This window comes from Pristiophorus japonicus, chromosome 1, assembly GCF_044704955.1.
Source record: "Pristiophorus japonicus isolate sPriJap1 chromosome 1, sPriJap1.hap1, whole genome shotgun sequence".
Lineage (NCBI taxonomy): Eukaryota > Metazoa > Chordata > Chondrichthyes > Pristiophoridae > Pristiophorus > Pristiophorus japonicus.
This window is the reverse complement of record NC_091977.1, coordinates 383,820,580-383,847,143: the sequence shown is the minus strand read 5'-3', so window position 1 is coordinate 383,847,143 and position 26,564 is coordinate 383,820,580. Positions and strand designations below refer to the sequence as shown.

At 45.0% G+C, this 26,564-nt stretch overlaps 1 protein-coding gene across 1 annotated transcript in view; it reads left to right on the top strand.

Annotated features, from left to right (window-relative positions):
- Positions 1-26,564, top strand: part of LOC139259667 (cysteine-rich secretory protein LCCL domain-containing 1-like) — a 117,422-nt gene that overhangs the window by 57,761 nt on the left and 33,097 nt on the right. The window contains exons 6-11 of the mRNA XM_070875225.1: positions 9,457-9,624; positions 10,965-11,025; positions 11,384-11,450; positions 19,571-19,701; positions 22,124-22,167; positions 22,260-22,332. Coding sequence (XP_070731326.1) covers positions 9,457-9,624; positions 10,965-11,025; positions 11,384-11,450; positions 19,571-19,701; positions 22,124-22,167; positions 22,260-22,332 — 544 coding nt within the window. The remainder of the gene's footprint in view (positions 1-9,456; positions 9,625-10,964; positions 11,026-11,383; positions 11,451-19,570; positions 19,702-22,123; positions 22,168-22,259; positions 22,333-26,564) is intronic.

Below are 26,564 nucleotides of genomic sequence, written 5' to 3'. Positions count from 1 at the left end.
ACTTTCAAATCAGGCGTCAGTGGCCGGACACGCCCCCTTTTGAAGAAAAAATTCTGTTCCAAAGTAGAACTGTTCTAATTGACTAGAACTGCAGAAAAAAAAATGTGGAGAATTGCGATTTCTAAGATAGTCCGTTCTCCACCAGTTGCTCCTAAAAATTAGGCGCAAATCATGTGGAAACTTGGGCCCCTAGAGAGGGTAAGAGGCCAGAGGAAGGGTTCCAGTAGAATGAGAATTCTGAAGATGGGAGAAAGGCTCCGCTGTGCGGCGGAAGACTCCTGGCCAAAGAAGTGAGCGCCGAGGCGAAGGTGACGGAATAAGAGCTCAGCATCGTGCCGAGCTCGAAATTCATTGAGATGGGGGCGCTAGGGGATGAAACTCAGGCCTTTGCTGAGAACTGATCATTTGGGGTCAGAGAGGGGAGTGATAGTGAAAACATGGAAGAGGGTGAGATTGGAAGAAGGGATGGGATCAGAGGAAAGTAAAGGAGAAGAAGGTTTCAGAGGGGTGTTGGTGTCCATGACTTGTTGAAGCTTGCGATCCTTGACACCTGAAAGGAAAGAAGAAAGTTTTTTGTGAATGTAATTAGGAATCACAATAATAATAGCAAATAAAGTGAACAAAAACCTGAACACAATGTAATGTTAACAGTTTTCAGTTTTTATGAAGGTGTTTTCACCAAACAATTTTTGATTATGTAGATGTTAAGATCTGTTGCTTTTTTAAAAGAAAGACTGATTACTGGAACTGTTTACCGTTGCAAATGAGATTGAAGAGAATGTTCAAAGTATGAATATTTTGGGGCCGGAATTACCCCTTTTTTGAGCCCTGTTAGCGCCTGAGATTCTGGGGGCGATTTGCCGATAGCACTGCGCCCGCGGTTAGCACCCAGGGCCGGCGTGCAATGGGCGATGAAGTCATGGCCATGCGCGCCGACCCCTTTGCGCCTTGCGCCGACCCCTTTGGGGGAAATTGCACCGCACGCCACAAGGCTGGCGTGGGCCGATGTCAGCGGCAACTTTGCTGACATCCACCTGGGGCGCCCCTTAAAGGGGAGGCCATGTGCTCCCCCTGACCGCCATTTTATTTTGTCCTCCGACTCTTCGGTCGGCCTGACAATGGCAGCCCTCGCTTCGACTGGCCCGCCATCATGCAGCCCGGCACTCCCATTTGGGTGTCGAGTGCATCCTTGGTGGGCCCAGTGGTGGTCCCCTTTAACTGAAGGGAAGGGCTGTTGTAGCGCATTAGCGCTGCGCGGAGCTTCGGAGTAGCACGCTACACTGACGCCCGGGAGCGCCTGTCCAATGAGGCGGAGCGCCTGAGACAGCATTCCACCTTGTTTGATGGGCGCAATGCCCAATTGCATGTCGGGTTGGTAATTCCGGCCCGGGTGGTAAAAGTCCTGGGCCCGGAAGGTTACCGACCCCAAATGGGGTGTGGGGCAATTTCGGCCCCATTAAATCCAGATCACACTACAAAATGCTAAGCAATTGTTTAAATATAAATTTCAAACCCACACTGCAGATTAGTAAGCCAATTAATGGCAGCATCTCTAGTTACACTAGATTCAAACCATAAAATAATGCCGTGCACCATCAGGCTCTTTTGTTAACTTTGTCTCTTTCTTTGTCAGACTGATTTTAATGTATAATGTAATCAGACTATATTTTAAAGATCTATTGGGTATGATTTATATCTTCTTTATAATATATTACCCAGATCAAGGGGTTCCAGCGTTTTGTCACAACGAATCAGACCCATGTACTACAATGGGCTGAATTTTTACTTTGAACAGTGTGTGGGTTTGTGAGTGGGTGGGCAGTCAAAAGTGAAGAAATTGACAGTGCGTCGGGAAGCCGGTTTCAACCCGCCAGCTTCCGACTTTAACTCCGGTGCGCTAGGCAGCACACATAGACCTGCTTGGAAGAGGCGGATGAGCTAATTAAAGCAATTTCGAGATCGTTAAGAGGCTATTAACTGCCTTTTTAACCTGATGCTGCAGCTTTTACTGGGTGTCCATGGGATTCCCAGGTTTGCTGAACCTCGCCAATGAAAACAAGGTGAGAGCACGGCAGCAATTGTGGGAGTTGAACAATTGACAGTAAATAAAAAATCACATGAATATTCACACCTCACACCTGCTTCCTTGCCTGAGGGAAAGTCTCTTGATGACACCATTGGGCTGAGAATTTACTTTCAGGAGTTTGCAGGTGATTTCTACAACTTCGGAAGTTACTCTCACTACATTGGAGGGAAATTTCAGTACATTGGAAGATTGTGCCTCGATCTCCACTTTACTTGGTATCTATCAGCATGGGTGCCACTTATGTTGTTTCACCTTAGACCTCTGATTCAGACCAAGATTAGCCTCAGAAGTAATAACACAAGCAACACCAGCAGGAGAAGCAGCCGCTCCACAGTAGACAGGGAATGACCACAGGGGTTCAGCTCGTAGGAGGCGATACCCCCAACACAGGGTATATAGGCAGAGAATCAGCTTCCTCGACATGACTGAACACTAGTGCCTCAGGGGGCTCAGGCTATTGTGTCAAGTCGTGGTAGACATTTGTAGCTTGCTGGAAGAAGACCTGCTGCAAGTGGATCTACTGGACACGCATTGCCAGCGGCTGTCAAAGTGACCACCCCCCTCAACTTCTTTGCCTCAGGCTCCTTCAAGGGATCTGCAGGCGACATTTGCAGGATCTCGTAGTTGACCACCCACAATTGCATCACCCAGGTGACCAATGCCATGTTTGACTAGTCAGGCACTTATGTACACTTTTCCACTGATGAAGCCAGTCAGAATAAGTAGACGCTCGGCTTTGCGGCTCTGGCTGGTTTCCCACAGGTGCAGGGCAACATTGACTGCACACACGTGCCCATCAAGACATCCCCAGATAACCCAGGAGTGTTCATGAACCATAAGGGCTTCCATTCCTTCGATGTGCAGCTCATCTGCAACCACAAAAAGATCATCATGCATGTGTGTGCCAGGGTGCTGTCATGACTCATTCAACTGCCCCAGTCCACCCTCCCTTAGCTCTTGGCATTTCCGACCAGACTTACTGGCTGGCTGCTTGGAGACAAGGTCTATCCACTGAAGAGGTGGCTGATGTCACCCTTGAGGAGGCCAAGCAATGAGGCCGAAGAGCACTACAATCAAAACCAGATGACAATGAGATGTGTAATAGAGCAAGCTATCGGATGCTGAAGATGCGCTTCAGATGCCTGGACAGATCTGAAGGAGCCCTTCAGTGCACACCAGCCAGGGTCTCCAGAATGACCATTGTGTGCTGCGCTCTGCACAACATAGCACAGCAGCGAGGAGTGGAGCTGTAGGAGGAACAAAGTGCAGAGCACACAATCTCTTCGGAGGAAACATAGAAACATAGACATAGAAAATAGGTGCAGGAGCAGGCCATTCAGCCCTTCTAGCCTGCACCGCCATTCAATGAGTTCATGGCTGAACATGAAACTTCAGTACCCCCTTCCTGCTTTCTCGCCATAACCCTTGATCCCCCGAGTAGTAAGGACTTCATCTAACTCCCTTTTGAATATATTTAGTGAATTGGCCTCAACTACTTTCTGTGGTAGAGAATTCCACAGGTTCACCACTCTCTGGGTGAAGAAGTTTCTCCTCATCTCGGTCCTAAATGGCTTACCCCTTATCCTCAGACTGTGACCCCTGGTTCTGGACTTCCCCAACATTGGGAACATTCTTCCTGCATCTAACCTGTCTAAACCCGTCAGAATTTTAAACGTTTCTATGAGGTCCTCTCTCATTCTTCTGAACTCCAGTGAATACAAGCCCAGTTGATCCAGTCTTTCTTGATAGGTCAGTCCCGCCATCCCGGGAATCAGTCTGGTGAATCTTCGCTGCACTCCCTCAATAGCAAGAATGTCCTTCCTCAAGTTAGGAGACCAAAACTGTACACAATACTCCAGGTATGGCCTCACCAAGGCCCTGTACAACTGTAGCAACACCTCCCTGCCCCTGTATTCAAATCCCCTCGCTATGAAGGCCAACATGCCATTTGCTTTCTTAACCGCCTGCTGTACCTGCATGCTAACCTTCAATGACTGATGTACCATGACACCCAGGTCTCGTTGCACCTTTCCTTTTCCTAATCTGTCACCATTCAGATAATAGTCTGTCTCTCTGTTTTTACCACCAAAGTGGATAACCTCACATTTATCCACATTATACTTCATCTGCCATGCATTTGCCCACTCACCTAACCTATCCAAGTCACTCTGCAGCCTAATAGCATCCTCCTCGCAGCTCACACTGCCACCCAACTTCGTGTCATCCGCAAATTTGGAGATACTGCATTTAATCCCCTCGTCTAAATCATTAATGTACAATGTAAACAGCTGGGGCCCCAGCACAGAACCTTGCGGCACCCCACTAGTCACTGCCTGCCATTCTGAAAAGTACCCGTTTACTCCTACTCTTTGCTTCCTGTCTGACAACCAGTTCTCAATCCACGTCAGCACACTACCCCCAATCCCATGTGCTTTAACTTTGCACATTAATCTCTTGTGTGGGACCTTGTCGAAAGCCTTCTGAAAGTCCAAATATACCACATCAACTGGTTCTCCTTTGTCCACTTTACTGGAAACATCCTCAAAAAATTCCAGAAGATTTGTCAAACATGATTTCCCTTTCACAAATCCATGCTGACTTGGACCTATCATGTCACCATTTTCCAGATGCACTGTTATGACATCCTTAATAATTGATTCCATCATTTTACCCACTACTGAGGTCAGACTGACCGGTCTATAATTCCCGGTTTTCTCTCTCCCTCCTTTTTTAAAAAGTGGGGTTACATTGGCTACCCTCCACTCCATAGGAACTGATCCAGAGTCAATGGAATGTTGGAAAATGACTGTCAATGCATCCACTATTTCCAAGGCCACCTCCTTAAGTACTCTGGGATGCAGTCCATCAGGCCCTGGGGATTTATCGGCCTTCAAACCCATCAATTTCCCCAACATAATTTCCCGACTAATAAAGATTTCCCTCAGTTCCCCCTCCTTACTAGACCCTCTGACCCCTTTTATATCCGGAAGGTTGTTTGTATCCTCCTTAGTGAATACCGAACCAAAGTACTTGTTCAATTGGTCTGCCATTTCTTTGTTCCCCGTTATGACTTCCCCTGATTCTGACTGCAGGGGACCTACGTTTGTCTTGACTAACCTTTTTCTCTTTAGATACCTATAGAAACTTTTGCAATCCACCTTAATGTTCCCTGCAAGCTTCTTCTCGTACTCCATTTTTCCTGCCCTAATCAAACCCTTTGTCCTCCTCTGCTGAGTTCTAAATTTCTCCCAGTCCCCAGGTTCCCTGCTATTTCTGGCCAATTTGTATGCCACTTCCTTGGCTTTAATACTATCCCTCCTAGATAGCCACGGTTGAGCCACCTTCCCTTTTTTATTTTTACACCAGACAGGAATGTACAATTGTTGTAATTCATCCATGCGGTCTTTAAATGTCTGCCATTGCCCATCCACAGTCAACCCCCTAAGTATCATTCGCCAATCTATCCTAGCCAATTCACGCCTCATACCTTCAACGTTACCCTTCTTTAAGTTCTGGACCATGGTCTCTGAATTTACTGTTTCATTCTCCATCCTAATGCAGAAATCCACCATATTATGGTCACTCTTCCCCGAGGGGCCTCGCACAATGAGATTGCTAATTAATCCTCTCTCATTACACAACACCCAGTCTAAGATGGCCTCCCCCCTAGTTGGTTCCTCAACATATTGGTCTAGAAAACCATCCCTTATGCACTCCAGGAAATCCTCCTCCACTGTATTGCTTCCAGTTTGGCTAGCCCAATCTTTGTGCATATTAAAGTCACCCATTATAACTGCTGCACCTTTATTGAATGCACCCCTAATTTCCTGTTTGATGCCCTCCCCAACATCCCTATTACTGTTTGGAGGTCTGTACACAACTCCTACTAACATTTTTTGCCCTTTGGTGTTCTGCAGCTCTACCCATATAGATTCCACATCATCCAAGCTAATGTCTTTCCTATCTATTGCATTAATCTCCTCTTTAACCAACAATGCTACCCCACCTCCTTTTCCTTTTATTCTATCCTTCCTGAATGTTGAATACCCCTGAATGTTGAGTTCCCAGCCCTGCTCATCCTGGAGCCACGTCTCCGTAATCCCAATCACATCATATTTATTAACATCTATTTGCACAATTAATTAATCCACCTTATTGCGGATACTCCTTGCATTAAGACACAAAGCCTTCAGGCTTGTTTTTTTAACACCCTTTGTCCTTTTAGAATTTTGCTGTACAGTGGCCCTTTTTGTTCTTTGCCTTGGGAGGAGGAGCAGGAGGAACACGAGGAAGAGGAGGAGGATCCTGAAGTGGACATTGCACCAGCAGCTGTGCATATTGCTGCCTGGGAGGGCCAGATTGGCCACAGAATGACACAATTTATTTAAGTTGTATCAGTGCACCCATATGGCTCCCAGCTGCTGAACCAACTCCCCCCACCCACCAACAGTACAAAGCTGTCCAGAAATGACCAAACCATTCCTGTCATATGCATACCCATTGCTCAAAGTTAAGTAATGTCTTACCATTCACTCCAACTCCCAAGGCCACTTTCCAGGTAATAGGAAAAATTTTAACCAGACAGCCTAAGCAGGAAGCTGTAGTGGCTTTCTGGCCAGGTGCAGACAGCGGGGAAGAAGATCGGGACCAGAAGAGGTAAGTTTCTTTCCTTTACTTGTTGGGCCAGGAGGAGCTGGAGCGCTCCTCTGAGACACAAGGAAAGCTCAGGGTTAGGCCTCCCCTGCCACGGCCCCGCCCCCACCCTGCCCCTTCCTGATCGTGAGACCCCATGGGATGACCTTGGCAGCTGAGATGAGATTTCAACCCAACCTTCACTCCCTGGAATGGATGGGAATTTGACCAGCGAGAATTAAAAGATGCCTGGACATTAATCTCGAATGGGTGTCATTCTGTCATGGGCGGCGGGAAATTAACCGACCAGCACGGTTTCCTGCCAGATCCAGACCTCAGCCTTTATTTTTTCTCATCCTACTTTTCTTTCCTGTATTCTACTCATGCTACTCACCAGATAAAGATGGTCTGGAGTCCAATTCCAAACCTTTGCTAATGCTGCTCCTACTTGGTGTCCAGGTTTCCCTGTTTTTATAGGGACGAAGTACTCTGTGCTAGATTGATATCATCCACAGCAACATGGTTGAAATAAACTCACGATTTGGGGAATCAGCTTAGCAAACCCAGATCCTGCATTCTGTAGCACAGAGTATTCAAACTCCAATGTGTCACTATTCTAGTGTATATGTGCAGTCTTCTCTAAAGAAAGGAAAACATTTATGTAGCACCTTATTGAATTGCTCAGGAAAGTTTCAATGCATTTCATATACAGTGAATTACTTTGAAGTACAGTGATTGTTATATAGGCAAACACAGCAAATTTTCACAAACTGCAGTGAGGTAAATGATTAGTGTTTGAAGGTATTGATTCATAGAATCATAAAATGGTTACAGGACAGGTGGCCATTCAGCCCGTCGAGCCCATGCCGGCCCTCTGCAAGAGCATTTCAGCTAATCCCACTCCCCGCACTTTCCCCATAGCCCTGCATTTTTTTTTTCTTTTAGGTACTTATCCAACTCCCTTTTGAAAGCAGTGATTGAGACTGCCTTTACCACCCTTTCAGATAGTGCATTCCAGATCCTAACCATTCGTTGTATAAAAAAGCTTTTTCTTGAGGCACGAATGATGGCCAGGTCAGCAGGAGAACATCCTATTCTTCTTTACATAGTGTCAAGGGAATTTTAGTAGAACTGGCAGAGGGTACCTTAGATTAGTGTTTCATCCTAAAGGCAGCATTGCGAATAATGCAGTACAGCACTGCAGTTTCATCTTGGCTTGTGTGCTCAATCCTAGACTAGGTTTTAAATTCATAACTCAGAGACTGGAGTACTGCCAACTGAGCCAAACTAAAACTGGTCTAATATAGGCCCCAAGTTTCCACATGATTTGCTCCTGATTTTTATTATTAAATTCTACAATCAATCCTTAGTTATACTTATACAAATATTATACAAATAAATCCAACCTGAATAAAAATTTATAAGCAAAGAAAAGATTAAATAAACCATGTTCCTACCTGTGTGAAAGTGCTTCAGGCAGGCCTTTCAGGCAGCGGTGTGGCGTCAGTGTCTCGACGGCAGCGGCAGCAAGCTTCGAGCTGAGCTGCAGTGCTTGAGGCAGGCCTTCATTCTCTTCGTGGCTGGCCGCGAAGAAGCAGCACCGGACAGACCCGAGGCCATTCGACCATGAGATATCAGCGGCGTCAGTGGCTGGCCGGCAGCCGAAGAATCAGCGGACGGACGTGAGGCCATTCGGCCATGAGATAGCAGCGGCGTCAGTGGCTGGCCGGCAGCCGAAGATACAGCAGCAGCCTTCGAGCTGTGAGGGGGACTGAGGCCATTTGGACAGGGAGAGGCAGCCACATCGACAGTTTTATATTTAAATTTGCAGAATGGGTGCTGCATTGTCAACACCACGTATTATTGCAAAGTTGAATTGGCACTCTTATTTCTCTAAATACACAGTCCAAATACACAGTCCTTAATTTGCATGCACCAATGCAGCACCGGTTCTGCAAGTTTAGCAGTGAAAAGCTGAACTCACTGATTTCAGCAGGTGATTTATTCAGCAGTGCTGCTAAAAGCACTCCCTCACACACAGAAATATAAAAAAAAATTAAATTACAAGCCTTTGCAGGGTCCAAGAAACAAATCTTCACTTTTTCTGCAGTATTTTTAAAAATGGCCGAGTGCCAATGTTTGTATGAGACTGCGCGTGCGCGCACGCTCCAACACGCACGCGCAGGGTTGCCGACACCACGAAGGCTAATTTAAATTGTACCCGCCCCCTGCTACTTAGAAAATCGGCATGAGTGTTAGGCTCCGCCCCCTGCTGCGAAGAGCGCGCCGCGCCAAGCAGACATCGAGCTCCAAGGAGCTCGAGAATATCGGACTTTTTTTTAGGCACAGTTTTCGGCGCGAAAAACAGGCGCCCAGCTCGGAGGTGCGCCGTTTTCGCCGCGGCACGAAACTTGGGGCCATAATCACTATCTAGAAATAGTTGAAATCAAAGTTAATCCACATTTTTTTTCTTTTCTCATATATTTCATGTTTCTTTGACCAAAAACGATAAGTATTGAATAGTCTAGGCCCACACCAAGGCGTTGTTTGATTAAACCCTGGTTTATGAAAAATGCATTATTGTTTATGGCTTTTTCTGGCTTACATAAAAACTATAGGGAACTCACTCTGTACTATTGCAGGCATTTGCATGGCTCCATGGCCTTTAGAATATAATTTAATAAAACTTCAGGGTTTGTCTATTCATTCCTTTTCATTTCTGTTTCAATTTGAAGCAGATGGCACAGATCGCCATTATTCTCCTTCAGAGCCAGAGGAAGAAACCAATGAGGTTGAGAGACAGAGAACAAAAACACAAGAAACGCATTCAAATTCTCGAACGCGAACAGATTCTTCAAGGACTGAACACCTTGACATGAATGAGGTTATAAATACCCAACAAATGTGTAAGAACAACTTATATATTCTAATACAAAGGCAAAATATTACGGATGCTGTAAATCTGAAATCTAAACAGATAAAGCTGGAAACACTCAGCAGACCAGGCAGCATCTGTGGAGAGAGAAACAGAGTTAACGATTGACCTTTCGTTAGAACTGAAAAATGTTACAGATTTTTTAAATGTTACCGGTTTTAAGCAACTCCAGCGGCAGGGAAAGGAGGGATAGGGGAAAAGAGCAAAAGGTCTGTGATAGGATGGAAGGCAGCAGTGATTAAATGACAAAAGGTCTGTGATAGGATGGAAGGCAGCAGTGATTAAATGACAAAAGGGATGATGGTGCAAGGCAAAAGGGGGCGGTATGGACAAGTGAAGAAACACAAAATGGGTCTAGAGGAGCTGAAAATGGCACCCGCTGTCCAAGAAAATGAGAGCAGTGTTAATGGTCTGAAATTGTTGAACTCTGTGTTGAGTCCGGAAGGCTGTATAGTGCCTAATCAAAAGATGAGGCGCTGTTCCTTGAGTTTCCATTGAGCTTCATTGGAACAGTGTAGGAGTTCAAGGAAAAAAGCTCAGAGTGGAAGTGGGATGGAGAATTAAGATGGCAAACGACCGGAAGCTCAGGGTCACACTTGCAGACTGTTTGGAGGTGTTCAGCAAAGCGATCACCCAATCTATGTTTGGTCTCCCCAATGTAGAGAAGTCTGCATTGTAAGCAGCGAATACAGTATATTAAATTGAAAGAAGGAGAATTAAACCACTGTTTCACCTGGAAGGAGTGTTTGGGGCCCTGGATGTTGGGAAGGGAGGAGGTGAAAGGGCAGGTTTTGCATCTCCTGTGCTCGCATGGGAAGGAGCCGTGGGAAGGGGAGGTGGTATTGGGGTGATTGAGGAGTGGAACAGTGTGTCGTGGAGTAAACAGTGCCTTTGGAATGCTGAAAGGGTAGGGGATAGTGTGTTTGGTGGTGGCATAGCGCTGCTTAATATACCTTTCAACAGGGTTGCATCAAAAGTGCCCATTTTTAGAATTCGTTAATCTTATTTGCCTTTGGTGCTAAAATTGCTACAAAATTACATTTTGCTGCTCTGTGACATGTGGAGGGCTTGGGTAGAGGAACAGATTTATTGGTTGAATATAAATTTTATTTCACTTTTGGCTGCAAAAAAGTGCCTCAGCCCCAAATAAAATCTCACGGTAAAAATAAATCTCCTTAAGAGCACAAGGCTGATTTTGCTGATAATTGATTTCTGTGAGGACCTTGAGATACCGTAACCATTCTGCAAAATATAACAAAATCATGAAACAGATCTAAAAAAATCTCATTCTTGTAATAATCTCTTCTCCAGCTCAGTTGGTGTCTTGTGAAACCAAACTGCGTGACCAGTGCAAGGGGACAACCTGTAATAGGTGAGAAACTGAGGCAATGCCTATATCCTATTCTAGTAAATAATCTAAACTTGATAACTGATCATCCATCTTTCATCAGAATTCACATGTTAATTATCCTAGATATACCTTCTAAGTTAGTTATCTTGATTTCAGTGGCCTAACAAAAAATAACTTGCAAAATAGTGCTTAAAAATTTACTTGATATGTAAAATTTACTTACAGTTTATACTGACCAGCAAGGCTCATATTTAGAAAATTATTTTAATAGAGGTTCTAATGTATCAAGCTGAAACCTTCTGTTCTGGAAATGGTGATAGAATTGGAAACAAGTAGCCAAGGACCCACCTTTTAACCCTGTGCCACTTTCATATTCCAGGTATGAATGCCCGGCTGGTTGCTTGTATAGCAAAGGAAAAGTAATTGGAACTCTGCATTATGAAATGGTGAGTAAATGAAAACGAGGAAAACTCCTCATCATAGCTGCAGGGTGTCATGTATGTACTTTTGGGATCACTAGCCACTAAATGGCGTCACTGTTGGAGGCCATTGGGCTGCACGCATGTGTGTGCAACCCAAGTATAAAAGGCCAACCATTTTGTATATTAGTCACTTTGGGCCTTAATAAAGCAGAGCCAAGATCATAATTCTTGGAGTTAAACAGTACTCAGTCTAATAGTTATAGCATGCACAACATTTGGCGATGAGGCAACAAGAACCTTTGCATGCAAAAATGAGCACAATTGGATTGTTGGAGCGATTCGTTGAAGGAGAAGATTGGGAAGACTTTGTGAGTCTTTTGAGCCAGTTCTTCATAGCCAACAAAATGGAGGAGGTCGGCAACACAGATCGGCGCCGGGCGGTGTTCCTCACGATTTGCGGTCCAAATATTTATGGTCTGATAAAGAATCTACTCCTGCCTGTGAGTCCAACAGAGAAGATGTATGAAAAGTTGTGTACACTGGTACAGGACCACCTTAAGCCAGACGAAGGCATCATCATCTCGAGATACAGATTTTACACGCACGTTCGCTCAGAGGGCCAGAATGCGGCGGAATTCGTTGTCGACCTGAGACATCTAGCGGGACCGTGTCGGCTCGGGGCTGTGTTGGCAGACATGCTGCGGGACTTCTTTGTAATCGGCATCAACCACGAGGTGATCCTGCGTAAACTACTGGTGGTGGAAACGTTGGACTTGAACAGGGCCATCACGATCGCTCAGTCATGCATGACAATGGATAAAAAATCTAAAGCAGATATTAGTGAAAAATCAAAACTCGGCAAGTACTGTAAATATGATTGATTCGGCGTTCGACAGAGCGGCACATGGCAAGGCCTACCCGACTGCGTACACAAAACCTGTGGCTGCCCAAAGTCTGCCAGCGGGATTGCATCTGATTTCTTCGTGTTGGCGTTGTGGGGGAAATCACCGGCACCAGCAGTGCCGATTTAAGCAATATAGTTGTAAAGGCTGTCTGAGAGTGGGGCATCCCCAGCGCAAGTATCCGCAGAAGAGCAAGCGTGCTACGACACACCACATGGAGGATGATGGTCAGACTAGCGTGGATCCGGACACGCAATCCAAGATACCAGAGGAGGAAGTGTATGGACTGTACTTGTTCCTAACAAAGAGCAAACCAATAATGATCAACGTGAAATTTAATGGGATGCCAGTATCGATGGAACTGGACACGGGGACGAGTCATTCAACAATGAGCCAGAGGGCATTTGACAAGCTGTGGGATACTAAGGCTGTGAGGCCCAGGCTGAGTCCAGTCAATGCCAAGTTGTGCACGTACACCAAAGAACTCATAACGGTGATTGGCAGTGCCACAATTAAAGTGTCTTATGACGGTGCGGTTCACGAGTTACCGCTGTGGATTGTCCCAGGCAATGGCCCAACGCTATTCGGCAGGAACTGGCTTGAAAAAATCAGATGCAATTGGCACGACATCAAGGCGTTGTCGTCGGAGAAAGATACATGTGCCCAAGTACTGAGCAAGTTCCCCTCGCTGTTCGAACCAGGCATCGGCAACTTCACGGGAGCCAAGGTGCAGATCCACGTGGACTTGGATGCAAGACCTGTCCATCGTAAAGATTGGGCAGTTCCGCATATGGTGAGGGAGAAGGTCGAAATCAAACTGGACAGACTCCAACATGAAGGGATCATATCACTGGTTGAATTTAATGAATGGGCCAGCCCCATTGTCCCTGTGCTGAAGAGTGATGGCACAGTCATAATCTGTGGAGACTACAAGACTACGATCAACAGGGTTTCGAAACAGGATCAGTATCCGTTACTGAAGGCTGATGACTTGTTTGCAACGCTAGCCGGGGGAAGTCGTTCACCAAACTGGACTTGACATCGGCCTACATGACACAGTAGTTGGTCGAGACGTCAAAGAGACTTACGTGCATTAACACGCCGAAAGGACTGTTTATTTATCACAGGTACCCTTTTGGAATTCGCTCGGCTGCAGCAATATTTCAGAGGAACATAGAAAGTCTATTGAAGTCTGTTCTCAGAACTGTCGTGTTCCAAGATGTCATCCTGGTCACAGGTCATGACTCCGAGGAACATCTGAACAACCTGGAAGAGGTTCTACATCGTCTGGGTAAAGTGGGACTCAGACTGAAATGCTCGAAGTGAGTCTTCATGGCACCAGAGGTCAAATTCCTGGGGAAGAAAATTGCTGCTGACGGCATCAGGCCCACGGACGCGAAAACCAAGGCCATCAAGAATGCACCCAAGCCACAGAATGTGACGGAGCTGCGTTCGTTTCTGGGTCTACTCAATTACTTCGGTAACTTCCTACCTAAATTGAGCACCTTATTAGAACCACTGCACATGCTGCTAAGAAAGGGCGACAGCTGGGTGTGGGGTGCGTCTCAAGACAGAGCTTTTGAGAAAGCCACTAATCTGCTTTGTTCTAACAAGCTGCTGCTACATTATGACCCATGTAAATGTTTAGTATTGGCCTGTGATGCTTCGTCATATGGAATTGGTTGCATACTCCAACAAGCTAATGAGTCGGGTAAACTTCAACCAGTCACGTTTGCTTCAAAAAGTTTGTCTAAAGCGGAAAGAGCCTACAGCATGGTAGAGAAAGAAGCACTAGCCTGTGTGTATGGGGTTAAAAAGATACATCAGTACCTGTTTGGACTTCAGTTTGAACTGGAGACAGATCACAAGCTGCTCATTTCACTGTTCTCTGAAAACAAAGGTATCAATACCAATGCTTCATCCCGCATCCAGAGGTGGGCGCTGACATTATCCGCTTATGATTATGTCATTCGCCATAGACTTGGCACCGAGAATTGTGCCGATGCTTTGAGTCATCTGCCATTGCCACAACCGGCGGAACTATTGTTAGTTATGGATGCTTTTGAGAGTAAAGGAACCCCTGTCACGGCTCAACAAGTTAAGACCTGGACCTGCCAGGACCTGATTTTATCGGTGGTGAGGAGTTGCATCCTCAAATGTGATTGGTCTGCTATACCCAATGTGCGAGGAGACCAAACCTTACATTCATCGCAAAGACGAGCTGTCCATTCAGTCGGATTGTATACGGTGGGGCAATTGTGTTGTTATACCCAAGAAATGGAGAGAGAAATTTGTACGTGAGCTACATAGCACACATCGCAGCATTGTAATGATGAAAGCCATCGCCAGGTCTCATGTATGATGGCCGGGAATTGACTCTGAGCTGGGATCATGTGTGCATCAGTGCAATACTTGCATGCAGCTAAGCAAAGCACCAGTGGAATTACCGCTGAGTCTGTGGTCGTGGCCGTCCAAACCATGGTCCAGGATCCACATAGACTTTGCAGATCCCTTCCTGGGGAAGATGTTTTTAGTTGTGATGGATGCATATTTGAAGTGGATAGAGTGTATAATCATGTCATCCACAGCTACCATTAAGAATCTCAGTGTCATGTTCACGATGCATGATCTGCCTGATATCGTTGTTAGCGACAACGGATCGTGCTTCACCAGTCAGGAGTTTCAAGAGTGCATGAAACTCAATGGTATCAAACATGTAAGGTCAGCACCGTTCAAACCAACATCAAATGGGCAATCAGAACGTGCTGTCCAAATCATAAAGCAGACTATAAAGCGAGTAACCCAAGGGTCACTGCAGACCTGCCTGTCATGCGTACTGCTTAGTTACAGGACAAGACCACACACTCTTATCGGGGTCTCATCTGCTGAACTAATGATGAAGAGAGGTCTTAAGACCAAGCTATCTCTTGTACACCCTGACTTGAATAATCATGTTGAATATAGAAGACAAAATCAGCAAGGGTATCACGATCGCGCAGCTGTGTCACGCGATATTTCTGTAAATGATCCTGTATATGTTCTGAATTATGGTCAGGGTACCAAGTTGGTACTGTCATGGCCAAGGAGGGCAAGAGAGTATTTATTGTCAAGCTCACAAATGGGCAAACATGCAGGAAACATATGGATCAGACAAAGCTGCGGCACACAGACGATCCGGAACAGTCCGAGGAAGAGACAATCGACGACCAACCAACCTACCCCCAGTCATCAGAGGACTCAGTCGTTATCAGTGAATCGGGACCTTCAATCGCTGACATGTTCAATGAAAATGGAATTTCAATCCCTGACATGGCCACTGTCACTCCCATCAGGTCAGCCACCCAGCCACCAGTCACAACAGACTCTGAACACTCACCCAAGGCTGGAGTTGAACTGAGACAGTCAACACGGGAGCATATAACACCGGACCGTCTCAACTTGTAAAAGTCTGTATTAATATCTCAGAGGGGGGTATTGTCATGTATGTACTTTTGCGATCACTAGCCACTAGATGGTGTCACTGTTGGAGGCCATTGGGCTGCACGCATGTTTGTGCAGCCCAAGTATAATTTTGTATATTAGTCACTTTGGGCCTTAATAAAGCAGAGCCAAGGTCATACCGCTTGGAGTTAAACAGTACTCAGTCTAACAGTTATTGCATACACCACACAGGGTTTCTTAATTGTGTAGCTACAAATTTTGAAAGTTATTCAATTTTTCTGCATAAAAACATGTATTAATAATGTGGTAAATTAATAATTTATGCAGAATACACACCTGAAATGTCATAACCTGTCTTTTCTATTGACAAATGCTGACTGACCTGCTGTGTATTTCCAGCAAATTTTATTTTTATTTAAGATTTACAGCATTTATTTTGATAAATAACTTGCATTTCTATTTGACAAATTATTATTATTGTAGTTTCTTAATATTGAAAGTTATTGAGGGAGAAATTCAACTCGTGGCTGCACGTTTTCTGTCATAAAATTGCCATTAGATATCATAGAAACAGAAAATAGGTGCAGGAGTAGGCCATTCGGCCCTTCGAGCCTGCACCAGCATTCAATATGATCATGGCTGATCATTTTTGCAACTTTAGTACCCCATTCCTGCTATCTCTCCATACCCCTTGATCCCTTTAGCTGTAAGAGCCACATCGAACTCCCTTTTGAATATATCTAACAAACTGGCCTCGACAACTTTATGTGGTAGAGAATTCCACAGGTTCACAATTCTCTGAGTGAAGAAATTTCTCATCTCGGTCCTAAATGGTTTACCCCTTAACCTTAGACTGTGACCCCTGGTTCTGGACTTCCCCAACATCGGGAACAATCTTCCTACATCTAAGCTGTCTAATCCCGTCAGAATGTTGTATGTTTCCATGAGATCCCCTCTCATTCTTCTAAATTCCGTTGAATATAAGCCTATTCGATCCAGTCTTTCTTCATATGTCAGTCCTGCCATCCCGGGAATCAGTCTGGTGAACCTTTGCTGCACTCCCTCAATAACAAGAATGTCCTTCCTTAGATTAGAAGACCAAAACTGTACACAATATTCAAGGTGTGGCCTTACCAAGGCCCTGTACAACTGCAGTAAGACCTCTCTGTTCCTATACTCAAATCCTCTCGCTATAAAGGCCAACATGCCATTTGCCTTCTTCACCGCCTGCTGTACCTGCATGCCAACTTTCAATGAGATGTACCATGACCCCCAGGTCTCGTTGCACCTCCCCTTTTCCTAATCTATCACCATTCAGATAATATGCTGCCTTTCTGTTTTTGCCACCAAAGTGGATAACCGCACATTTTGTGCTGTAATCTGCCATGCCCAAACTGCGTCGGACGCCATATTGACTTGGGTGACTAGTGGAGTGAGATGTTTTGGTTCAGTTTTATATATTGAAAAACTTCATTTTTAATCATGATCACCAGTATCTACTCTCCCCACACAACAACACCAAAAATGAACAATTAGTGAACTCTTCCTTTTCTGCAACGTAGCTCTTTAAATGTGATGGATTGGGAAAGACAAGAAGAGAAGGACAAGGGATAGCTGTTAGTGGCAAGGGTTTGCAGAGACAGATGAGTGGCAGCTCAAAGCAGCACCACTTTATCATGCAGACTGTGTGAGGGAAAGAGTTTAGTGAGAAGGGAAAAGGAGGATAAGATGACCAAGTACCCTGTGGAGCATATCCTCTAGCCAGGCTAATTGCACCATCCTTGATGTGCCCTCTGCTCAGTCGTCCTTTCAATGGACATAAGACTTGTAGGTATGTCCAAGATAGGACAAAGGGTTTAATTAGGCGGGGGGAAATAGAGTATGAGAGGAAGCTTGCTGGGAACATAAAAACTGACCTCAAAAGTTTCTATAGATATGTGAAGAGAAAAAGATTAGTGAAGACAAATGTAGGTTCCTTGCAGTCAGATTCAGGTGAATTTATAATGGGGAACAATGAAATGGCAGACCAGTTGAACAAATACTTTGGTTCTGTCTTCACGAAGGAAGACACAAATAACCTTCCGGAAATACTAGGGGACTGAGGGTCTAGTGAGAAGGAGGAACTGAACAAAGTCAGGAAATTGTGTTAGTGAAATTGATGGGATTGAAGGCCGATAAATCCCCAGGGCCTGATAGACTACATCCCAGAGTACTTAAGGAAGTGGCCCTAGAAATAGTGGATGCATTGGTGATAATTTTCCAACAGTCTATCAACTCTGGATCAGTTCCTATGGACTGGAGGGTAGCTAATGTAACACCACTTTTTTAAAAAGGAGGGAGAAAGAAAATGGGTAATTCTAGACGGGTAATTATTATTAGCCTGACATCAGTAGTGGGGAAAATGTTGGAATCAGTTATTAAAGATGAAATGGCAGCGCATTTGGAAAGCAGTGACAGGATCGGTCCAAGTCAGCATGGATTTATGAAAGAGAAATCCTGCTTGACAAATCTTCTGGAATTTTTTGAGGATGTAACTAGTAGAGTGAACAAGGGAGAACCATTGGATGTCGTGTATTTGGAATTTCAAAATGCTTTTGACAAGGTCCCACACAAGAGATTGGTGTGCAAAATTCAAGCACATGGTACTGGGGGTAATGTACTGACGTGGATAGAAAACGAGTTGGCAGACAGGAAGCAGAGAGTCGGGATAAACCGTCCTTTCCAGAATGGCAGGCAGTGACTAGTGAGGTGCTGCAGGGCTCAGTGCTGGGACCCCAGCTATTTACAATATACATTAATGATTTAGATGAAGGAATTGAGTGTAATATCTCCAAGTTTGCAGATGACACTAAGCTGGGTGGTGGTGTGAGCTGTAAGGAGGATGCTAAGAGGCTGCAGAGGGACTTGGACAGGTTAGGTGAGTGGGTAAATGCATGGCAGATGCAGTATAATGTGGATAAATGTGAGGTTATCCACTTTGGTGGCAAAAACACGAAGGCAGAATATCATCTGAATGGCGGCAGATTAGGAAAAGGGGAGGTGCAACGAGACCTGGGTGTCATGGTACATCAGTCATTGAAAGTTGGCATGCAGGTACAGCAGGTGGTGAAGAAGGCAAATGGTATATTGGCCTTCATAGCTCGGGGATTTGAGTATCGGAACAGGGAGGTCTTACTGCAGTTGTACAGGGCATTGATAAGGCCTCACCTAGAATATTATGTTTAGTTTGGTCTCCTAATCTGAGGAAGGACGTTCTTGCTATTGAGGGAGTGCAGCGAAGGTTCACCAGACTAATTCCCAGGATGGCAGGACTGACATATGAGAAGAGCCTGGATCGACTGGGCCTGTATTCACTGGAGTTTAGAAGGATGAGAGGGGATCTCATAGAAACATGTACAATTCTGACAGGACTGGACAGGTTAGATGCAGGAAGAATGTTCCCAATGTAAGGGAAGTCCAGAACCAGGGGACACAGTCTAAGGATAAGGGGTAAGCCATTTAGGACTGTGATGAGGAGAAACTTCTTCACTCAGAGAGTTGTTAACCTGTGGAATTCTCTACCGCAGAGAGTTGTTGATGCCAGTTCGTTGGATATATTCAAGAGGAAGTTAGATATGGCCATTACAGCTAAAGGGATCAAGGGGTATGGAGAGAAAGCAAGAAAGGGATACTGAGGTGAATGATCAACCATGATCTTATTGAATGGTGGTGCAGGCTCGAAGGGCCGAATGGCCTACTCCTGCACCTATTTTCTATGTTTCTATGTTTATTATATTCTTAATCTCATGTGCATTTTTTCAGCAATCAAGCATTTGTAGAGCTGCAATGCATTATGGAGTGGTGGACAATGAAGGTGGCTGGGTCGATGTTACCAGACAAGGAAAGAAACCTTTCTTTATAAAAGCCAATAGAAATGGGGTTCAATCGATTGGGTGAGTATTGGTGACTCCAATTGCAAACCATTTGTAAACCACAAAAAGAAGGCAGAGAAGTCGAGCTGCAGTTCCACACTGGGAGTGCAGTAGTGCTGAATTTTCATATAAATTGCAATCATTGTAATGTTGTTACAGATATTTGTTCTATATAAAAAAAAATAGTCGCCCTGAAAATGCATGGGCAGTGATCGTGTCAGTCCTGCATTAATCGAGCATGCTGGTACCCTCCATCACTGACTCTGCTGGAGATTGGAGGGGGTAAGGTGCATGAGACATTTAAAGGGGTCTGGAAGATGCCAGTACCATTATGGGCGCATCTTGTGAAACTCCAGAGCCTGCTGCCACAGGGGGAATTGCGCAAGCCCTCCCAGCCCCCCATCCCCTGAAGCCCCATGCAGTCTCACCACCCTCCTGCAGAAGTAGTGCAGGCCCACCCACTCAGCTTTCTACTTCTAGGAGCCAAATCCAAAATTTAAAAAACAATTTCTGTACCTTCAGGGGTCCAGGCTACTTCCTGAGCTTGGAAACCCCTCCCCCCTTGGGGCCAATTTCTGCCTTTTTGAAGCTGGTACACCTCATTACACGAGGCGCTCCAGTCTTACACAGGGTCTTTTAAAGGCTGGTGAATCAGGGAATCTCAGTACAGGGAGCTTTGGCTCCAACCCACTCCCTCACCCCCCCCCCCGACTCCCCTCACTCCTCCCCCACCCTCCACCCCACCAGTAACATACCATTATACATGTCTGCCATTCGAATAGTATTCTTTTCCCCACAGCATTTTAAAGCTCGTTAGTTGATCTTCTGTGGGGTTGCATAAGACAAAGGGCCCGTTATAGTTTGGCAGCGTTAATTGAATGAAGGCAGGGAAGGGGAATGGAGGTAGATGGGAGGGGGAGGAAGGAGAGGGAGAGAAGGCGGGAGAATGGTGGAGAGGTTGAGGTGGGGATGTGACTAATGACTGGACAAGAGGGAGATGAAACTGGAGGTGTTGAAAGGGAGTGAGGAGATGATGGCATGGAGGGAGAAGAGTGAAGAGGAGAAGTCGGGGGGGTGAAAGAGTGGAGAGGAAGGACAGGGATGAGGAGGGTAGGGGAAGAGAGAAATGGGAGAGGAGCGGAGGTGCAGGCAGAGAGGATAGAGATGGGGAGAGACAAAGTAGGAAGAGGAGAATGGGGAAGGGAGGAGGGCAGGAGGAGATAGGCAGGGAGGAGAGGGGATAAGAAAGAAAAAATGGGGAGAAAGAATGAAGGCAGACAGAGGTAAAGGAGAAGGAGGGGCGGTAAGGTGTAAAGCAAGAAGGGAGATGCTGAGGAAAGGGAGGGGGAAGAGATGGTGGGGTTTTAGAAGAGGAAGGGGGGTCAGTGATGGGACAGTAATTGGAGAGGATTGATGGGTTAATAGTCAGTTTTTTGAGGAGGAGTGGATGATAGCGGTTTTAAAGGTAGTCTGACAGTGCCCGTGGAAAGTAGCTTAGAAATATGGGACATCCACTGCAGCACCAGAGGAGAGAAGGCCACTGTTAAAGGAGGCAGAAGCATGTGAAAATCAGGAACATAATTGAAGTTTAAGCCTCGGACTGAAGCAAGGCCTAACAAGTTGGCCTCGAAATTCCATGGAGTGTTCCACTTGTCCCCTGCTGTAGCTTCAGTAGGAGACTGGCAGAATCCCTAAGGATATGGGGAGACCCAATTAATGTTGGATCTGTGTCCTTCCTGCCACAACTTCCCTACCCCCACTTACAGGCAAATAACGGGCAGGGATGGTGCCATCCTAAGTCGGGAGTTCCCGCTGCTAGGCTTCAGTCAGGACCTGTTGTTTCAGTGGTGCTACTACACTGAGATAGATGAGGCATGCTTGCCTTCACAAGGGTGCATGTAGGCCTCACCGATGGAGTCCTGGCCTGGTAAGTGACAGGACAGTGAGGGGGCAGACAGCAGCCTTCTCTACTGGGGTGAAGGGTTGAATATCTCGGTTGGGACAAGGCTGCAGCTGTAGTCTTCCCTGTCCAATGTTGCTTGATATCCCTCCATTATACCACTCAAGTATTGTTCCTTTTGCAACTGTGAAACACATTTGTTAACAAACATAAAAGTATGGAAAGTATTGAATCCCACTGTTCAATGCTTGAAGATCAGTGATGTAAGCCATTAGCCTTGATAATACTACCTCAGCAATATATTCACCACAAAATCAGAATAATCTGTATCTACAAAAAATTAAAGGCAGCTACTCTCTAATCTGTAGTTAACAATATTTAGAATGAAAAACATCTTGCAGTTCAGTGTTTTTTAGTATCACTGAAGTAGTTATTTTATAACTGAATTGCTTCAAAAATTATTCCCTCCAATCCACAAGATTCTAAATTGAATATCTGCATTCCTCGCTAATACAAACTTACACATTTCTTCTTTGGTTTTAGTAAATATAGAGCTGCCAATTCATTTATCGTCTCTAAAGTAACAGGTTAGTTCTTTTAAAGCATATTTTAACCATTTTTATTTAGTTTATTACAGTTATATGTATTTTACTTATTAACTATAACTTTTCTCTGTAAGTCCAATCTGCTAACTGCCAGACAAGAGGACATCAAATATGCACATTCAAAAAACCAACTTCACATTGTCCAAGGTAAATGAGAATGAATGATGTACTGATTCATATGGATTATCATTTTAAAACTGTAATCTGTACTTTGTCCACGTTATTGCTTCCCCAGACCCCCCACCCATCCCCGCCACGCCCCCACCCCGCCTCTCTAATCTTTGATTTTCCATCCTCAGTGCTGTGTCGCCAATTGTGCTTTTCCTGGAGTTGTGCTTCCAGGGTCACTGGATCTGGATTCTGGGAAGTGCACAACAGTGAGGCTGCTGAGTCTGGTATCCAGTTTTCCATTGCTCATTCTGGAAAAGCACCTCACTGTTCAGCATCTCAGTCAGCCAGCTTTTTCAAGATTGATAACTCAAAAAATGGGAATTGAAGAAGAGAATTTACAGGTTAAAATGCAGAATATTAAAACATCAATATGTCTATTACTAAATCATGTGATTTTAAATTGTTCATTTTTGGTGTTGTGTGGGGAGAGTAGATACTGGTGAACATGGTTAAAAATGGAAATTAATGGGTTCAGTTTTTCTATATAGAACCAAAATGTTTCACTTGCCTTCTACATGTTGCTCTGTTTTTGTCACTGTTTAATGGTTAATGATCTTACATTTAGATCCAGACTATTTTTCCTATATTTAGCAATATTACGCTGTTACTTGTATGAATGCTCCAACATTTCTTCATTATCAACCACAGAGATGATTTTAGTATCATCTGCAAACTTTTTAATCATACCCCCTATATTCAAGTCTAGATCATTGATGTATATCACAAAAAGCAAGGGACCTAGCACTGAGCCCTGCAGATCCCCACTGGAAACATCCTTCCAGTTGCAAAAACACTCATTAACCATTAACCTTTGCTTCCTGTCTCTGAGCCAGTTTTGGATCCAACTTGCCACTTTGCCCTTGATCCCATGGGCTTGTACTTTTGTGGCCAGTCTGCCATTTGGGACCATGTCAAAAGCTTTGCTAAAATCCATATACACTGTATCATAAGCTTTGCCTTCATCGACCCTCCTGGCTACCTCCTTGAAAAATTCAATCAAGTTAGTCAGATACGACCTTCCCTTAACAAATCCTTGCTGACTGTCCTTGATTAAAGCGTGTCTTTCTCAGTGAAAATTTATCCTGTCCTTCTGGATTTTTTCCCACTACTGAGGTTAGGCTGACTGGCCTGTAATTGCACAGTCTATCCCTTTCTCCCTTCTTAAACAAAGGTACCACATTAGCAGTCCTCCAGTTCTCTGGCACCATACCTGAAGCCAGAGAGGATTGGAAACAGTCTGGGATATATTTCATCCGGGCCTAGGGACTTATCCACTTTCAATGTTGCTAAACCCCTTAATACCTCCTCTCACAGTATGTTTATTTCATCTAATATTTCACACTCCTGCTCCTCGATAGCAGTGTCTGCGTCACCCCTCTCTTTTGTGAAAACAGACGTGAAGTATTCATTAAGAACCATACCCACATCTTCTGCCTCCACACACAGATTACCCTCATGGTCTCTAATAGGCCCTACCCTTTCTTTAGTTATCCTCTTGCTCTTAAGATATTTATAAAACATCTTTGGGTTTTCCTTGATTTTACTTGTCAAGAATTTTTCATGCTCTCTCTTTGCTTTCCTAATATCCCTGGAATTTCTTTACTCTTTGAGAGATTTTGCAGTATTTAGCCCACAGTATCTGTCATAAGCTTCCCTTTTTTTTTTCTTTATCCTCCCTTGCGTGTCCCTAGACATCCAGGGGGCTCCAGATTTGTTAGTCATACCCTTTTTCTTTAAGGGTACATATTTGGCCTGAACCCTGCTGAATGCCTCCCACTGCTTTGCCACTGATTTATCTTCAAGTAGCTCTTTCCAGTCCACTATGGCTAAATCACCTCTCAGCTCAGCAAAATTAGCTTTTCCCCAAGTTAAAACTTTTATTCCTGGTCTCAGCTTGTCCTTTTCCATAACTACTTTAAATCTAACTAAATTATGGTCACTAGCACCTAAATGCTCTCCCACTGATACACCTTCCACCTGCCCAGCTTCATTCCCGAAAACTAAATCCAGAACCGCCCCCTCCCGTGTTGGGCTTGCTGCATGGTGGCTAAAAAAGTTCTTTTGAATGCATTTTAGGAATTCCGCACCCTCTATGCTCTTCACACTAATGTTGTCATAGTTAATATTAGGATAGTTGAAATCCCCTACTATTACTGCCCGCTGGTTTTTGCACTTCTCAGAAATTTGCCTACTTATTTGCTCTTCTATCTCCCTCTCACTGTTTGGAGGTTTATAGTACATGCCCAGCAGTGTGATCACCCCATTTTTGTATTTCAGTTTGACCCATATGGCCTCATTTGATGATCACGCTAACATATCATCCCTCCTCCCAGCTGTAATAGTTTCTTTAATCAATACCGCGACCCCCCTCCCTTTTTAAACCCCTCTTTATCCCGTCTGAAAATCCTGTAACCAGGAATGTTAAGCTGCCCCTCTTTTAGCCATGTCTCTATAATAGCTATAATATCATACTCCCAAATGTCTACCTGTGCTCTCAGCTCATCTGCCTTATTCATTATACTCTTTGCATTGAAGTATATTCCATTTAGTATAGCCAGACCTCCTTGTTGCCTACTTTCTAGCCCTTGTTTCTTCTGTCTTTCAAATTCACTTTCTACATTATTGCTTTCCACTTCCAGCTTTACTCCCCTCCCCATCCCCCTGCCAAGATAGTTTGAACCCTCCCCAACAGCACTAGCAAACCCTCCCGCTCGGATATTAGTCCCGGCTCTGTGGAGGTGCAACCTGTCTGGCTTGTACAGGTCCCGCCTCCCCTAGAAGCCGTCCCAATGCCTCAGGAATCTAAAGTCCTCCCTCCTGCACCATCTCTTCGGCAACGCGTTAATCTACTCTATCCTCCTATTTCTGCACTAACTAGCTCGTGGCATCGGGAGTAATCCGGAGAGTACTACCTTTGAGACCCTGCTTTTTAATCTCTTTCCTAGCTCCTTAAACTCTGCCTGCAGGACCTCATCCCTCTTTCTACCTATATCATTGGTCCCGATATGGACCATAACCTCTTGCTGTTCACCCACTCACCCCAGAATGCCCTGTAGCCACTCGGTGACATCCTTGACCCTGGCACCAGGGAGGCAACGTACCATCCTGGAGTCACGACTGTGGCCACAGATATGCCTGTCTGCTCCCCGACTATTGAATTCCCTACCATTAAAGCTCTTCCATTCTTCTTCCTCCCCCCTGTGCAGCTGAGCCACCCGTGTTGTCATGGACTTGGCTTTGGCTACACTCCCCAAAGGCATCATCGCCCTTACCGGTACTCAACAGAGAATACCAGTTGGAGAGCGAGATGGACTCAGGGGACTCCTGCACTACCTGCCTAGTCTTCATCTTCTGTCTGCTGGTCACCCACTCCCTCTCTGCCTGCACACTCTTAAGCTGCAAGGTGAGCACCTCTAGAAACGTGCTATCCACGTAGCTCTCAGTCTCGCGGATGTACCGCAGTGACATCCGCGAGACTGATGTCACTGCGGTACATCCGCGAGACTGAGAGCTACGTGCCACCCCTCTAGTTAGACTCGGAACTATCAAACAGAAATAAACTCTAAACCTTAGCAGACCACACCCAGCTGCTACTCAGCAAACAGCTGATTTAATTAATTAGTTTTTTTTAGATAATAAATAGCACTGATCTATTTAATTGCAGCTCCTAACTTACACCAATGCCCAAGGTTTGAAAAAAAAAGAAAGAGAAATACTCACCAATCAACCGGCCAATCGCCTACCTGCTTGGCTGTGATGTCACACTTCGATTTCAATTCTTTTTACTTTTTGTCTCTTACTCTTGTTGCTGCTGCAGATAGCCTCTCCCGATCTCCGGCTTCTCCCGATCTCCAGCTCTCCCGCTGTGCCGCCGCCTTTTAAAGCCCTGCACCCAGTCAGGTCTCGCGATGCTTGCTCTTCCCGATCTCCTGATCTAAATGTTGAATATTTATTTTCTCTATCTCTGGAGAGTTAAAGCTTGGCTCAAAAGGCATAATTATCTATCCTGGTGGCTTAAATGTAAAGAGGGGATTTAACCTCCAAAAAAGGGTGAATTTAAGTTGGGTAGAATGTGAAAATTTTAAATATCTCAAACCCAACTCAACCCACCTCAAACCCGCCCACTTCCACTTTTAATGGCGGTGGAATGGGAGGCGAGCTGGTCATTTAAATATCAATGAGGCTGCGTGCCTCAGATTTTATCTGTC